Here is a 16,306-nt window from a genome sequence, read left to right as displayed (position 1 = left end):
AAGCACTTACCTTATACTCAGGGGAGAAATCTAAAAATTTTCCCTACCGGTTCTGTGGGCGTGGCTTAACTGGTGGGCGTGGCTTGGTGGTCAGATGGCTTGGTGGGCGTGGCCAATAACAATAAATAATAAAAATAATAAACAAAGTATAAAAAAACAATAAGAGGTACCAAGAACCAACTGTCACACTTTACACACACACAACACGACTCACACAATGTAAAAGCAGCTGCACTTCACACTTCACATAGCCACAAAAAGCTCAAAAACCAACTTTCACACTTTACACACACACAACACAACTGACTCACAATGTAAAAGCAGCTGCACTTCACACTTCACATAGCCACAAAAAACTCAAAAACCAACTTTCACACTTTACACACACAACTGACTCACACACAATGTAAAAGCAGCTCCACTTCACACTTCACATAGCCACAAAAAGCTCAAAAACTGACTTTCACACTTTACACACACACATACACACAAAATGCCACATACAGCTTTCTGAGATTTTGTGTGTTTGTGTAGTTAGAGTGAAACACTACAGAAACACACCAAATCTCAGAAAGCTGCACAAATATTTTATTTTATTTTATTTTATTGTGGACTTCAAATCCCAGAGTTCCTCAGCCAGCAAATCCAGCCAATTGATCACCGAGGAAATAGATTAGCTGAGCGATTGATTCTGTCTGGGCTGAAACTGAAACTGCTTTCGGGCTGTGGCCATGCGTTCATCAGTGATCAGGTAAGTGCCTTAGAATCTCTACTTTTACTTGTAGAAAACATGTTTTCTACAAGTAAGAGTACAAGTAAGGTTCTGCTGTTTTTTACTTTTAAAGGCCTGTTTCTGCTGAAGCAAAACCGGCTTTTAAAAGTAAAAAAAAAAAACCTCTGCTAATGGTGCGGCGGCAGAGGGGGGGGCCAGGGATTTTTGCTACCAGTCCTCCGAACCAGCAGCCGCCATCGCAACCGGATCACGCGATCCCGTCCGATCCGGGAGCATTTCACCCCTGCTTATACTGCTCCTTTCCGGCTGGGAAAGCCATGCTTTACATCAGTTGCATCAGCTAGCAACTGAAGCTGCCTGTCTGAAATCTATCTCAGTCAGCAACTCAATTTGCCTGCTTTGCTGGCTGTTGAACTCTGGGAATTGCAGTCCACAAATCTTAAAGTTACTAAGGTTGGAGACCCCTGATCTAAAAAATATAAATAAAATAAAATAATAAAATAAAATATTTGTGCAGCTTTCTGAGATTTGGTGTGTTTCTGTAGTGTTTCACTCTAACTACACAAACACACAAAATCTCACAAAGCTGTATGTGGCATATTGTGTGTGTGTCAATTGTGTTGTGTTGTGTGTGTGTGTGTGTGTGTGTAAAGTGTGAAAGTTGGCTTTTGAGCTTTTTGTGGCTGTGTGAGGTTCCCGCATGTTGCAGAGGCCATTTTGGGTGAAGTGCAGCTGCTTTTACATTGTGTGTATCAGTTGTGTTGTGTTGTGCTGTGTGTGTGTAAAGTGTGAAAGTTGGTTTTTGGTACCTCTTATTGTTTTGTATACTTCGTTTATTATTTTTATTATTTATTGTTATTGGCCACGCCCACCCAGTCATCTGACCACCAAGTCACGTCTACCAATTAAGCCACATCCACAGAACCGGTAGGGAAAATTTTTAGATTTCACCCCTGGCTTACATACCTAAAGGATATTAAAGATTGAAAGAGCCTGGCCTGAGATTAGATTCCTGAGATTCCAATAAAGCAGAGATTCAAATGTAAGCCAATACATGCAACTCATCCTGTTACAGATTGGATCTCCTGGGCTCTTCCTGAAATGTGAATTTGGAGCATGCTGTATCCAAAATTGAGAATTTTATCTATGTGGAAAGACATGGAAACACGCACCCCTTAATAAGAGTGGATAGGCTTCTGAGTGAAATGAAGTATCATTTGCTACAATTCAAATAGAAAATGTGAAGGCCCGAGATACATTGTATCCACAAGATGGACACTGTTTCAAATTGTGAGGGCTCTGCTAGTTGGGAAACAAACTGCATTTCAATCTGTTTTGTGATATAAACAAAAGGAGTTTTTTCTTAGGAAGAAAAATGAGGAGGACACATTAAATTAACTGTCGTTCAAACTCTTTCATATGCACAAATCCATGTTTGTCCCTTTAATAAAAACAGACATAGTTTAATGGGGATAGTTTAATTGGGAAAACAAAAAAAGGAAACAACATGGATGACAGCCTTGAACAAAGGATAATGGAGAAAATAAAATTTCCCAAGATTTATTAGACAATACTGCTTCTTATATATATATTTATACCATACCACCAAGAAATAAACCTACCACTCAAATGTGCCCAAGGTGAAATAAATATTTCATTTTTCCTAGGCACTGCATTTTATCCAACTTCATTCTGGCATAGTATAAATAAAATACGTGTCCATGAACAAATTAAAGCATTTAAAAACTCCTTGAAACATGCAGGGGCATTATGTTTAGAAAGGTTTGTCCAGTCCAGGGCATTCTGAATCTCTAGTTTGACACTGGGGCACATTAGGAGGGTTGCTGTGGGAAAAACCTGTTATCTTTTCCCAATAAGACGCACTTTGGGGGCAAAGCACAGGCACCCCTCGCAAATGGCTAGTCAACACCTAGAGGGACCCCAGTCTCTGTCAGTCATTGGTGACCAGTGCAGGACAAACCTGTGTCACATTTTGACAGCTGAGTCTGGACCACAAATGCTTGTAGTTCCGGATAAACCTCTATTCTTCCAACATGCTTATGAGAACTGACATATGGAATGTGGCTTCCCTCCTCAAACGCACACTCGCATACACACACATGTACTGCGTAACTCACCCTATATCTATTTTATACTTTTTGCCAATTTTCCAGACTGTTATTGATCCTCTCTAAAACTTATCTTGCATTTCATACATAATTTCAATCGATACCAAATGATCTTTAATGACCAATTCCATAAGCCAAACCCATACGAAATATTCTTGTACAAAACTGCTTTTATATAGCGAAAAAGGCTTTTTAAAATTTTAAAATTCCACTCTATATAAACACCTCCCTTCAACAATGTCCTATATCTAAAAAAAGTCAAGAAGAATGCTGTTTTTATTTTCACAATTGTTAAAACACCCCCCCCAAAAAAAACAAACCACCCACCCACCCACAACCAAAAGCTGCGCTGCAACCTTCGTGTGCTAGAAGTTAAAATGCATCACATCACCACCCTAGCAGCAGATTAATAAATAAAGATTAAATAGTGTTTCTTTACAAATCCATAGAGAATGGCTGCGTTAAAAAATAAAGACACAAACACAACTTCCTGGGAACCTCTGCTGAGGATGTTTTGGTGGCATATGAGAGAAAACCCATGAAGGCCTCACAGAGGAGAAATTCATTTCCACTGGGTCCTGCCCCATAGGCATCCCCCCTTTCCTTAGTTTGCTGTTGGCTTCAACTCCCAATATCCAAAAAGTAGGCATTGTCAGAAGATGATGAAATCAGGAGCCCAAGCCATGAACCTGAGCATGAAGAAATCCTGTCCCAAATCATTTTGACTGCGTTTTGAGATTTTCCAACATCCATGCTTCTGTAGGCCTAACAAATAGAAGGGACTGATGATCTCACAGCTTTTATTAAGCCAACAACGTAACGAACCACACAGTGGCAAGGAAGAGAACAGCTGCTTCCCAGCTGCAAGACACGTGCGACGTTTGGCTCTTGATCCTAAAAACAGGGTCCGTTCAGACATCAATCGGAGAATGTGAAGGCAGAGGAAGAAGAGGAGAAAAAAAGGTGCCACATAATATGCCTTGAACAGGAGATCCATAAAGAGCGGCTTCCTTAGGCAACATATTGCTGGCTCACAGTTCAAGTCGATTCACGGTTGCTTAGTAACTGTTCTCATGGCCTGCCAAAATGTAGAGATTGCTGTGTGCTGTTGGATTATCAGTCGGCCTGCTTTCCAGCACCACCACCCTGTGGGGCAAGCATAGAATGGGTAAGTCAGCAGTTGTTGCAGAAATCCCGGATGCTGTTCCTTGAGTATTTGCTACTGGGCCACTTCTAACCCGCCAATCGATCTTGGCACCCGTGTTTTCTTACACAATCATTCATGCACAGTAGATTTTTTTTTTTTTTTGAATTTATATCCGGCCCTTCTCCGAAGACTCAGGGCGGCTTACATTGTGTAAGGCAATAGTCTCATTCTATTTGTATATTTATATATAAAGTCAACTTATTGGCCCCCCCAACAATCTGGGTCCTCATTTTACCTACCTTATAAAGGATGGAAGGCTGAGTCAACCTTGGGCCTGGTGGGACTCGAGCCTGCAGTAATTTTAATTGCAGGCAGCTGTGTGTTAATAACAGGCTGAATTAGCCTGGTGAGCCACTTCCCAGCCCTGCATTAGCCTGGTGAGCCACTTCCCAGATATGCAGATATGATGCAGAAATGTTCCTTTAAGACAAGAGCTGGGCATTTTACAGCCCACAGGCCACATTCGGCCTTTTGGTTGTTCCCGTCTGGCTCATGAGAGGTTAACTGGAAATTAAATAGGGCGTTACTGCCAGAAGTACCAATGAGAGGGAAGGTTAATTGTCTTGGTGAATCCATCAGGCTGGCCCATTCTCCCTCTTTGCAAGGCAACTAGCCTTTCTCAGGCTGTCGAAGACTGGTGAGGACTGTTGCAGGTGCAGTAGACTGGTCCCTCTTACGCCATGCAGGCCATATAACTGTATTGCTTTCATTTTGAAGGCAACTGCCATTTTTAAAAATCTATATATCTGTGTGCGTGAATGCTTATGAGCCTTCACAGCCTGAATGATTCAGACCTCCACAACAGTCCCATTTTTCCATGTGACTCCTTGGGAAAATTAATTGCCCACCCCTGCTTTAGAAATGTGGGTGGCAGCCCCTGAAATGACAAGATTTTTAGCTTGTGCCTTTTCTCAATATTATAACCCTTCAAATAGTCTCAGAACAGGGTAGATGGAATTGAAGCCTACAGGATCCTCTCAGAATCTAGGATTCTTTAAACAAGAAGCCAACATTATAGTTGTTCAGAGTAGTAAGAAGTCTGATACTCAAGAAGTTTGAACACCATACTCCTACATAGTGTCTGGAGATCGTATATATTATATATCTATACATTTATTTGGGTGAGTGGATGTGGTTTTAGCATCTCTATGCAAATGTAAAATGTAAAGGAAACATTAAAAATCTTACTGCAGGAAGGTTAATATAATTTAACAGACAGTGAAATCTGTTCGGATGAAATTCGGGACTAGAATTTTAAGAGTTCATGGTTATATACCTTATTCAAACGGAAATGGACAGACCAAAGGTGAGGAGGAGAGCATTATATGTGAACTTAAAAAAAACATTAGATAGAAATAATCAGACCAAAGGGCAAAAAAAAAATCATACAATCTGAAGAGTGCTTTATGGAAGATAGCCTCTGGTTCTCAAACTACTTCTACACTGGGTGTATCTTCTCTCCCTTCTAGCTTCATCTTCTTGAAATTTTGGCTTTGGCCTTGAAACTACAGTGTCTGCTGTGTTTGTCAGAGCTTTACTTGAAAGTTGCAAGGGCTGAGATTATGTGAAAGGTTTGTGTATCAATCCGAAGGCGTGGTGCCTTGGACCTGCAATTGCCAGACCATCACACGGTGGTATAAAGGTTAGGGGAAGGCAGTGGCAGAAGAACCCCCTTAAGAAGAACACAGGGAGACAATGATTATTTCACTAAATGCACTATTTCTTTTTAAAGGAGAAAAGGCTGCAGGCTGCTCTTCTCAGCTCACCTGTCAGAGCCCAGTAAACGGAACACTCTCGTTTCATCAGAGATCTCCTGGGTAACCTGCAAAATACCCCAAAAAAGAACACAATGTGAGTAACAGACAGAACAGCATCTTTGCCCATTTGGAAAAGAATAAACCTAATTCAGATGGCAAATGAGAATTGTTTCAAATGGGCCATCAACTTTTAATAATAGTATATTCTGTACTAAACCCTAGTAATGCAATTCAGCCCAGAAAAGTCACATTTGTTTAAACAGGAGGAGAGATTTTTATATGAAGTGTTGCAGATTTGGAGCACAACTGCGCTCAACAGAAGATCAACCTTTTGAGAGTTTTCATTCAGTTTGGGAAGTTGCCATTCAATTAGATGGACCCCTAACTAACTTAGCTAGATCAATTTTCAGCCAGAGAAGGATCTCTCCTCTTTTTAAATGTTTTTTTCAAATGGAAGTTGACAAGGATTAAACTTAGGTCCTATGACAAGAAATAGGGCATCCTACTATGGTTTTACTCAAAACTGATCAAGGAAATAGGCCTGTTTTTAATCCAATAGCAGATTCTACCAGTGTCTGGGACAATACAAACATTTGATATTTTAATAGCATTTTACCAATATCTCTATAATCCCGACAAAAACATTATACGATACAGAATAACAGAGTTGGAAGGGACCTTGGAGGTCTTCTAGTCCAACCCCCTGCTCAGGCAGGAAACCCTACACCACTTCAGACAAATAGTTATTCAATCTCTTCCTAAAAACTTCCAGTGTTGGAGCAGTCACAGCTTCTGGAGGCAAGTTGTTCCATTGATTAATTGTTCTGTCAGGAATTTCTCCTTAGTTCTTAGCTGCTTCTCTCCTTGATTAGTTTCCACCCAATGCTTCTTGTCCTGCCCTCAGGTGCTCTAGAGAATAGCTTGACTCCCTCTTCTTTGTGGCAGCCCCTGAGATATTGGAACATTGCTATCATGTCTCCCCTAGTCCTTCTTTTCATTAAACTAAACATACCCAATTCCTGCACCTGTTCTTCATATGTTTTAGCCTTCAGTCCCCTAATCATCTTTGTTGCTCTTCTCTGCACTCTTTCTAGAGTCTCAACATCTTTTTTTACATCAGTATGATAGATCAGTAAGATTTCCATGCCACAAATTGGGAGAAATTGAAGTCAAAAGACTACCAGTACCAGTACCATAACAAAGTGGCTGAGCTATGATTTGAATGCAGAATTCCTAGCCAGTTCAACAGAATGCTAAGTACAAAGGAAACTGTATTAAAGGGGGCATGCATAAACGCACCAGCGTGCCTACTGTCCCTATTTATCTGTATTTACTTCCTTTGTTCATGTTTATGTTCATACTTATACTTGTTATCTTGTACATGTTTGACAAACAAACAAACAAATTAAATCAGGTCCATGAAATTCAATATTGGGTATTCCCATGAGCAGGAGGAAACAATGCCTACTTATCACTACCTAGTAAGCTTATTCTTTTTCCTTTTTGCATCTGCCTAAAATCTGTCTTCGAGCCAATAAAATTATTCAGGTACAGATTAGAAGCAACAAGGGGGATTATGTTGTTCAGGATTCCTTTGTTTGTGTCTGGCACCTTCCTAACTAAAGGGTAAAGAGGATCGCAAAACAATGATCAACAACACTCTTGCCCAAACTTACTTCATCAGACTTAAAACTTTTGCCTTGCATCCCATGTTTCCAGAAGGCCAACACACTGTCCTGGAGGCACACTGCAAGAAGAGACACAATGTAAGACTGACTGATCAGGAATGTTTAGGGATGAGCTTTCTGAACAAAGGGAAGCAAATCCAAGGGATACCATTTCATTAGCCAGACTTCATTGTGTTCCTACCATATGTGAGAAGTCCAAATGAAAGGTAGAAGTATGGACACAGATCTGTGGAATGAGTGAATCTTGGGTAACACTTCCAAACAAGACCAAACTCTGTTAAATTTCCACTGGCTAATGCTTAATCAACATAGAACAAGCACCCCATTTTATTGTTGAGACTCATTTTTCATTTGTCCCTGCTAAAGGACAATTCTAAAGCAACGGAGCACATTAAGTGATGTGTCACTCATATTACCACTTAACTGTCTCCAATCAGTGAAAATTTATAATTCCAAATGATCACACATTGAATATCAGAGGGATCTTAAAGGTTAGTCAGAAGAAATATTCCCACTGTAAAAATTGCAGCAACACTGGCCTGAAAACCTGAAGACTGGCCCTTGGTTAGAAAGGCGCAGGCATTTGAAGATATAGAGGGCTTCCTTAATGCTTTCTTTGCTTCTTTGAATCTGTGGTGATTTATAACTGTTTATCATCTATCAGTAATGTAGTCCCTACTCACATTCTATCTGCAAAACCTCTGAATAACATTTACCTCGCATAAAATAACTTTCATAATTTAAAAATGGACTGAGATCTTATGAGATTTTAATTAGGAATGCTGAAATCTGACAAAGTTTGGATAACAATCCATGACATGTCATACACAGAAGAGCTGAGAATGATATCACAGAAATCTCATGATATTTTAAAAATAGCCTTTAAAATGTTGTACCTTGATGAACGTATCTTTTCTTTTATGTACACTGAGAGCATATGCACCAAGACAAATTCCTTGTGTGCCCAATCACACTTGGCTAATAAAAAATTCTATTCTATTTTATTCTAAAAATGTTTTCAGTGCAATCCTCTTACATATGATATAGTCACATCTGGCACAATAAATGACAGGGAAAGCATTTGCTCACCTACAGATTCAATGCAGAAATCAAAACTTAGTTCTGATGCCAACTTCTTGCTTGACTTTAGTTTACCATGCAAATTCACAATCTTCACAAATCCTTGATTGAAAAAAAGCAAACAATATAATAGTAATAAAAGAATCTCAGTGCCAAATAGGCTGAAAGCCTGCCTTTAAAAGCAAAGAAGAACATAGAATTTTATTTTACTTTTTGTATTACGGCTCAGTCAGCCTCATAGTCAAACTTACGGCCTGGGGGCCAGATGCATCACATGCTGGCCCCGCCCGGTTTAGTGGAAGGGGAAAAAGTCCCAATATGTCACGTGATGTGAGTTTGACACCCCTGGTTTAAGGTCAAATCAACTGGACAGATTTTTCAAGAGACATGGTTTGAATTTTGCTGACATTAAAAAATATTTAAATTCACTATTTTAAGACTGTGATGAATTCAATGGAGATTATTTATAGAAATTCTTTAGACTTTTTCACTAACTTGAAAAACAAATGTGACTTTCCCCTCCAAATATTCAGCAGGTTTTCCATATTAGAGATAAGATCATCTGTCCCCAGATAAATAAATTTATCTTTCCTCCTCAGTAACTTTTCATTCACTGTTATGAAAATAGCAATAGCAATAGCACTTGGACTTATATACCGCTTCACAGTGCTTTTACAGCCCTCTCTACAGAGTCAACATATTGCCCCCAACAATCTGGGTTCTAACAAGTTTAATCTTTGTTGTTTAATCCTTTTTGAACCAAGGGCTACCATGGGCTCATGAGGACCAGCAAAGATGTCCAAGTAAGCTGGAAGCAAGACCAGGAGAAAACTTAAATTTGATTTTGTAATTAGAAGTAAATTGCACAGATGAAACAGAGATAATTAATTGCCGTGTGTCACATTAAAAAAAACTTTGGGAGCGTCTTGGTAGGTAGTGGATTGTATAACTCTGCCTTAATTTTGACATAATAATGCTGAAGGCACAACTGAGAATGATGGAGACATCTGTGATTAAGATATCTTTAGATTAATAGTTTCAGAACAGGTGGAGTTAATCAGCAGTTCACTATGTTACAATCTCTTTTTTTCTCCTTTCTTTACATGCTTCCTATTCATTAAAAATTGTAACAGTTACAATACTGTATTACTTTGTGTTGAGGGTCAGAAAAGAGTTATCAAATCTTGGAAAATGTTAACTTTTGCTGTAACAATGATCTAGGAGTCACTCCTGTTTCTCACCACTTGGGGGCTTTTGCTGAAGAAATATTCACCACAATGAAAGTGTCAAGTAATACATTTGGCTTTACTACATGTCTATGACTTTATTACATCCAATAGCAAATGTGTGCACTGGGCCTAGTTAGCATCCATTCTGCAGGACATCAAATGATGAAAGGAACACCCTGTACCAGGGGTGAAATGCTCCCGGTTCGGACCGGATTGCGCGATCCGGTAGCGATGGGGGCAGGTAGTTCGGAGAACCAGTAGCAAAAATCCCTGCCTCCCCCCCTGCCCACGCCTTGCTGTTCCTCTTCTCTGTCCCTGAAGCACTCGGTGGTGATATAGCTGCAAAGGGCCTTAAATGACTGCCGCAGCACTTCAAAGGGCCGCACTACAGCTGGTCAGCGCTGTAGGCAGCTTGTAGACCAGTGCCTCTATTTTTAAAGAAGGTAGACCGGTGCCTGCCAAAAAAAGGCACTTGGTAGACCAGTGTCTCTCAGTAAAAGGCAATTGGTATTCCGGGGCCTTTATTTTTAAAGAAGGTAGACCGGTGCCTCTTAATAAAAGGCAATTGGTAGACTGGGGCCTCTATTTTTAAAGAAGATAGACTGGTGCTTCCCAAGTTTTATTATTTTTATTGTTTATTATTATTGACCATGCCCATTCAGTCACCTGACCACCGAGCCACACCCACCAATTAAGCCACGCCCACAGAACCGGTAGGGAAAATTTTTAGATTTCACCCCTGCCCTGTACCCATGTAGTACTATAGAGACTGTCAAAAAGCTTAGTGGTTTGTGCTGTCATTCTAATATGTCACAAACACTGATTCAAATTTCTGAGGCTGGAAGGAGCAATATTGAAAGAGGCTAAAAGCACAGAATTGCACGAATCTATTTCAGCAATTTGAAAAATTCTGGTTTTGGTTTGCTCACATACACTGGCCAGAGTGAACAGACTGGGATATTGTATAAAAGCTATAACATAAATAAATCCATATAAATAAATTCAAAAGCCTCGTGAGAAATCTATGTGACAGCTTCCCTTGAAGTTGAAGCGATCCTTTTGTTAGTCTGGTTTACACAGAATGGCTTCTAATGCTAGAAGCACTGGAGAAGTGAAGCTTTCAGTTTTTCTTGAGAGTGAACCTTCCCTATCTGAAGACGATTTTTCAATTAGAATCATTGGAAAGAGATTTTCTCTGGAGGCCTCCATTTCTAGGATCAGACAAAACACTAAAAGAAAGGCCTTTTCAATGACGACACCAAAATGCCACATGTCTGAGGTCTACTGTGATAAATTTGTGCATCAGGTAAAACTGAATGCATTCTTAATAATATCTTATCTTCCTTTGAGGTATTTACTTCTCCTGTCATATATTATGCCCCACCTCCTATTTTCTTTTAGACAGGCTATGAATCCCATTCACTTACTGTCCATGCACACAAGAACTGTATCTCTTTCCAGCTGACTGACGTGGATGGCATCAAGTTGTTGACAACCTTTAGGGGAAACAAGCAATTAGTCTGTATACAAAATCTCAATGCACCAAAAACCTAATACACATTCAGCTTACTACATCAGAAGCCGATGAAGTTGCTTTGAAATAAAAAAGCAGTAAGAAAAAAAAATAAAGACGTTCAATTTCATGGAATCTTCAGCTCAGATTATTTTTAGAGCAGTATTTTAATCACTGCCATCTTCTTACCGATGTTTAGGACAGGGGTAAGGAATTATAAATTGTCTAAATGTTGTTGGATTGTAATGCCAAGTAGGGAGAGTTGATGGGAATTACAGTTTAGAAGCATTACCAATACCTAATACTGCAAGCAGGAATTATGCATGTTATGAGTATTTTAGAAGCAACCAATTGTGTATTATGTAGGTAATATGTGGCAGGCCAAGAGCCCTTGATCTTGGATTACAAGAGAAGCCTTAACAGGATGTTGCAAGTAATAGCATACTTTCCATTCATTCACTGAGGATGCGAGGAGAGAAGCAAGAAATTAAAAGGGAAACACTGTAAGAAGAAGCATTGTTCGGAAGAAAAGGGAAGGAAAGGAAAGGAAAGGAAAGGAAAGGCTTCCTTTATTAGTCTGTCACTTTTGAACACTAAGATAGCATAGTAACAAGTCACTTGAAAGGCAACAAATGCATTTAATAAATACATAATGGTACAAAAGCAATCTTTCTGCGACCATTGTATTCCCCATCATTTCTTTCTTCCATAAAAAATGTGCTTTTATTGTCCCAGAAATTTGTCCCTAATCGATCCTAAACCACAGACCTGTTAAACATTCATAGAACACTGTAAGGAGCGAACTGCCTATAAAGACAAACAAACAAAAAACAACAGAGGAAATTGGTAGCAGCTTTTCTGACTAAGGTTTCCTGAACTGCAGTTCAGTTCATTAGACACATCCTTCAGAACATCTGCTTCTATTATGAAGTTTCTTTGATTAGGGTTCATTGCTGGAACCCACATCTGTCCAAAAAAAATAAACCCTACTGTCCTTTTTTCACCTCAGAACACTAGGGATTCACCTTAGAAGAAAAGGCTTCTGCAGGTGGCTATCAATATATGACTTCTGTAGACAGATTTGCCTTCTGCTTGTGAAGGGTTCCAAATATAAATACATGGTCTTCTGCAGGCGGGGAAAGAGGTTAGGCAAATGACATGCATCTTGATGTCATCATACAAATGACATCTAGCTGCTTATAATTATAGAGTGATGACATTTGCACAATGATGTCGTATTGCATGGGTCATTAATTTTGATATGATCATGACTTGTAACAGATGTCTATGCCAGAGTATCTTATTTTTCAGAATAGTCTGAACAAGCCGGCTTCCTGCAGTCCTTCACTGCTAATATTTCAGGTTGAAATCTGGAATACCACTAAAACAGAACTTCTATACATTGAGGAGTCAAATAGTTCCAACTGTTTAATCTTCTTATCAGCCCTCTCCAATTAATTACCCTCTAAATGTAAGCTAGAGTGATGGGTTCTAACCTATATAGCAATAGCAATAGCACTTAAGACTACTGCTTTACAGTACTTTACAGCCCTCTCTAAGCCGTTTACAGAGTTGGCATATTGTCCCCAAAATCTGGGTCCTATTTTACCCACCTCGGAAGGATGGAAGACTGAGTCAATCTTGAGCCGGTGAGACCTAAACTGCCAAACTGCCGGCAGTCAGCAGTCGTAGCCTGCAGTACTGCATTCTAACCACTGCACCACCTTATGCATCTGCTGTTCTAAATGTACAGTACTACTGCTGACTGATTACCAATATAGGATTATTGTTTATTGAATTCTGGGTTATACTGTTTTCATGTTTTATCCTATCCCATTTTTGCCTTAGACAAATTGGATTTTAGCAAAAAGAAAGTGAGATAAAGTAGGTATGCACAAAATGTTGTATTGTATCTCTCGGAAAATCCAAAGTTCTGAAGAATTCTAGAATGCTCTAGTCTTCTTTTGCACCATGCTGATCTAGCCATTCTGAGAGCTGTCCAACAATTTTCTAGGTGAAAAATCTTCTGGGACAGGAAGTGTTTTGTGGTGGTCTGGCTCCAAAACAAATATAAAATGTCTCTGAAAACATTCCACATCCGAAAACAGAATATTTTGCACATATCAAATAAGAGACAGTAGTCAAAATCAAACTAAACATGGCCAAAGACTCACCTGTACCAATTTCTGTAAACCACGAGGAAGCGGAGTTCAAGTTGATTGTCTCAAACTGTACAACCTGATTTGATTCAGCCCCTTTGCTGATTGCAACACATATCATAGGGTATTCCTGTTCAGGGATCACCAGCAATTCAAATACTTTCAGTGGGGTTGGCAGAGGGAAATCGAAGTGCTGGAGGATGAAGAGAATTTTTTTTAAAAAAAGATCTAACTAAAGAACAACTTGTATATTTTAAGGTATGCATACTTAGAATATATCTATTCATTCCAGCATTATTTCATTTATTTTATGTCTAAAAAGTAACTTACATATAGTATTCAATTTAAATCTATATACAATATTACAACAAATATAGAGAGGTATACAAACTCCATGCACTTTCAAAACATTTCTATGAAAATGCTCTCAAATGAGCTTTTATGGATCAACTTCCCAAGGATTTTTATTTCATAGGCCCGTTTCCTGTCCTGTTTTATCTCCCAAAAATGAATTGCCAATTTATCCTTGATGTTTTAAAAATTTAAACATAGACCAACACTTTAAACTGAGCTCAAAAACTGCCTTAGAGCCAAACTCAGTTGAAATCTCAAATTACTTCAAAATTCTAACAGTGCCACTCTACTTTTGGCACATTCCTTAAAAGAAGTTGCAAAAATACAAGAGAGACGTAGGGATAATAATAAACCTTACCTTTATTAACATGAATTTTTGCATTGGTTCATACCACTGAAGCAAAACAATTCCCAACTGCAAAGCTCCACAGAGATATTTATGACCTGTATATGGGTTTCTTACTAATGAGGAAAAAAGAAAAGAATTCTGAAGTAATCATAATAGATTATTTTAAATTTTTTTTGTTTTGTTTTTGTTTACATTTATACCCCGCCCTTCTCCGAAGACTCAGGGCGGCTTACAATGTATAAGGCCAGCTGCTTGAATTCATGTTACGATTTATCACAAATGAATCGTTTATCACTATTCTCCTATGCCCGGAGCAGCATCCTAGAAGAGTCCTGGGGTGTTGTATCTCCACAGAGATGTAATTTTTGTTAACATTATTGATTCAATCAAGATCCCTCAGTCTACATCCACTGCAGTCCCTATGTATTTCAAAGATTGCAGAACCACCACACTCAACATGGCCAATTGTGAAGGATTGGGATGGGTATTGTAGTTCAGTCATACCTGAAATTTCCCTTTCCTGCCTCACTGAAAAATAAACCTAAGCATATACAGCTGAATTGGCCGACCCCTTTTCCATTCAATCTTGTTAATGCCACGTACACCAATGGTGAAATGTATACTGAAAGTAAGGGTACTCCCTGAGTGCTAGTCTGCACTAGGATTCATGATGTTACCTAGTTAGGGTAATGAAATGTCTGCAAGAAAACAACCAAACTTAGAGAGCACCAAGGACCCCTCATTTCAACCTTGAGCTACAAATATTCTCCTTCATTGGTACACTGAAAGTAAACATGATTCTGCCCCCTGGTGCTAAAGAATTAAGTTCAGCATTCATATTTTTCTGGGAAATCAGGAAAGACATTGTGATGTTCTATTGCTGGTCTGCCTGCAGGACAAGAGGGGAAGTTAACAAAAATAATTTGTGGTGGCGGTGAATGGGCCGCAGCGAACGGGTAGCGGCAAACAGGCCACGGCAGTGCCGAATGGGCTGTGCCGGCAGCGAACGGACTGCACTGTTGGTGAACGGGCCGTGCCGGCGGCAGTGAATGGGTAGAGGCGAACAGGCCGCAACGAACGAGCCCAGATGAAAGCGGCTGAATGCTGGGAGGCAGATTTTTTTTTTCTTATTTTCCTCCCAAAAAAAAGTTGGTGCATCTTATAGTCCGGAACGTCTTATACTCCGAAAAATATGGTAAGTGTTTTTAAGAAGCAATACTATATCTGAATTATCTGAACATCTAGTTTGTGATCAGTCCACATTATTCTATCCATATTTAGCCTGAGAAACTTCCCTCTACTATGTGCATGGCATAATTTGCTTTGTTGATACATGATGTTTCATGTTGTTAATCTGAAAAATTAAGCCTGAGCGATTTATATAGTACTTGCACTGAATCTCAACCTACTGTTCTCATCAATTACAGAACTATCCATGTAGTCTTCCTCAGAGAGAAGGAACTCTCTCTGCAATAGTCAGGAAAACTTTTGAAGAACATCTGCTCTATTTTAGCGAAGCCTTGACACTATGAGCTTAGAGCAAGAGCAAGAGGTGAGCGAAAGTAAGATCAGGCTTTTAGGCAACCTTCCACATAATAATGCAGGAGTGTCAAACTCGCGTTGTCATGTGACATATCATGACTTCTTTCCTTCGCTAAACTGAGTGTGGGTGAGGCCACCGCTTGACGCATTGACACTCCTGTTATAGTGCCTTTGAGTTATACTGGATTATCATTCTCATATTTCTAATCAGAACAGTCAGATAAGATGGAATTAAGACAATTATAGTCAAATATGTGAAAGTTATTACTCTAAGAAGGGTATTGTAAGTTGTAGGGTGGTAGAGCTGGAAGATTTCTTGTAAACTGAACTGAGGATAGCAACTCAAGATGAAGACTCACATATGCAACATTTGTGGCATCCTTTTGTATCTGGGATCTTTGTTGTTACGGCAAATTTTCTGGGGAAAAAAAGAGCCAACTGTTAAGAACAGGTCAGAGGCCTCATGGAAAAATAATTTGCAACAGAGTTTTCTTTAAGCCACTTTTGATTGAAACCCACAGAATAACAGTGACAGGAATGGAGTAACTGTTCTTGATGGCAATTGT

The 16,306-nt window shown here is 39.3% G+C and overlaps 1 protein-coding gene across 3 annotated transcripts in view; it reads right to left on the bottom strand.

The window, feature by feature from the left end:
* Nucleotides 1–3,292: 3,292 nt before the first annotated feature.
* The window catches only part of MAP4K5 (mitogen-activated protein kinase kinase kinase kinase 5), a 95,194-nt gene continuing 82,180 nt past the window's right edge, over nucleotides 3,293–16,306 (bottom strand). For all 3 annotated transcript variants that reach the window (XM_058163101.1, XM_058163099.1, XM_058163102.1), the window contains 8 exons: nucleotides 16,100–16,158; nucleotides 14,208–14,311; nucleotides 13,511–13,688; nucleotides 11,251–11,319; nucleotides 8,604–8,696; nucleotides 7,503–7,573; nucleotides 5,836–5,891; nucleotides 3,293–4,008 (listed from right to left, as the gene is read on the bottom strand). In XM_058163101.1, the coding sequence (XP_058019084.1) occupies nucleotides 3,921–4,008; nucleotides 5,836–5,891; nucleotides 7,503–7,573; nucleotides 8,604–8,696; nucleotides 11,251–11,319; nucleotides 13,511–13,688; nucleotides 14,208–14,311; nucleotides 16,100–16,158 (718 nt within the window). In that variant the 3' untranslated portion in view covers nucleotides 3,293–3,920. The remainder of the gene's footprint in view (nucleotides 4,009–5,835; nucleotides 5,892–7,502; nucleotides 7,574–8,603; nucleotides 8,697–11,250; nucleotides 11,320–13,510; nucleotides 13,689–14,207; nucleotides 14,312–16,099; nucleotides 16,159–16,306) is intronic.

This window comes from Ahaetulla prasina, chromosome 1, assembly GCF_028640845.1.
Source record: "Ahaetulla prasina isolate Xishuangbanna chromosome 1, ASM2864084v1, whole genome shotgun sequence".
Taxonomy (NCBI): Eukaryota; Metazoa; Chordata; class Lepidosauria; order Squamata; family Colubridae; genus Ahaetulla; species Ahaetulla prasina.
Note: the sequence above shows the minus strand (reverse complement) of the source record. Positions and strands in the feature narration are given on the sequence as shown.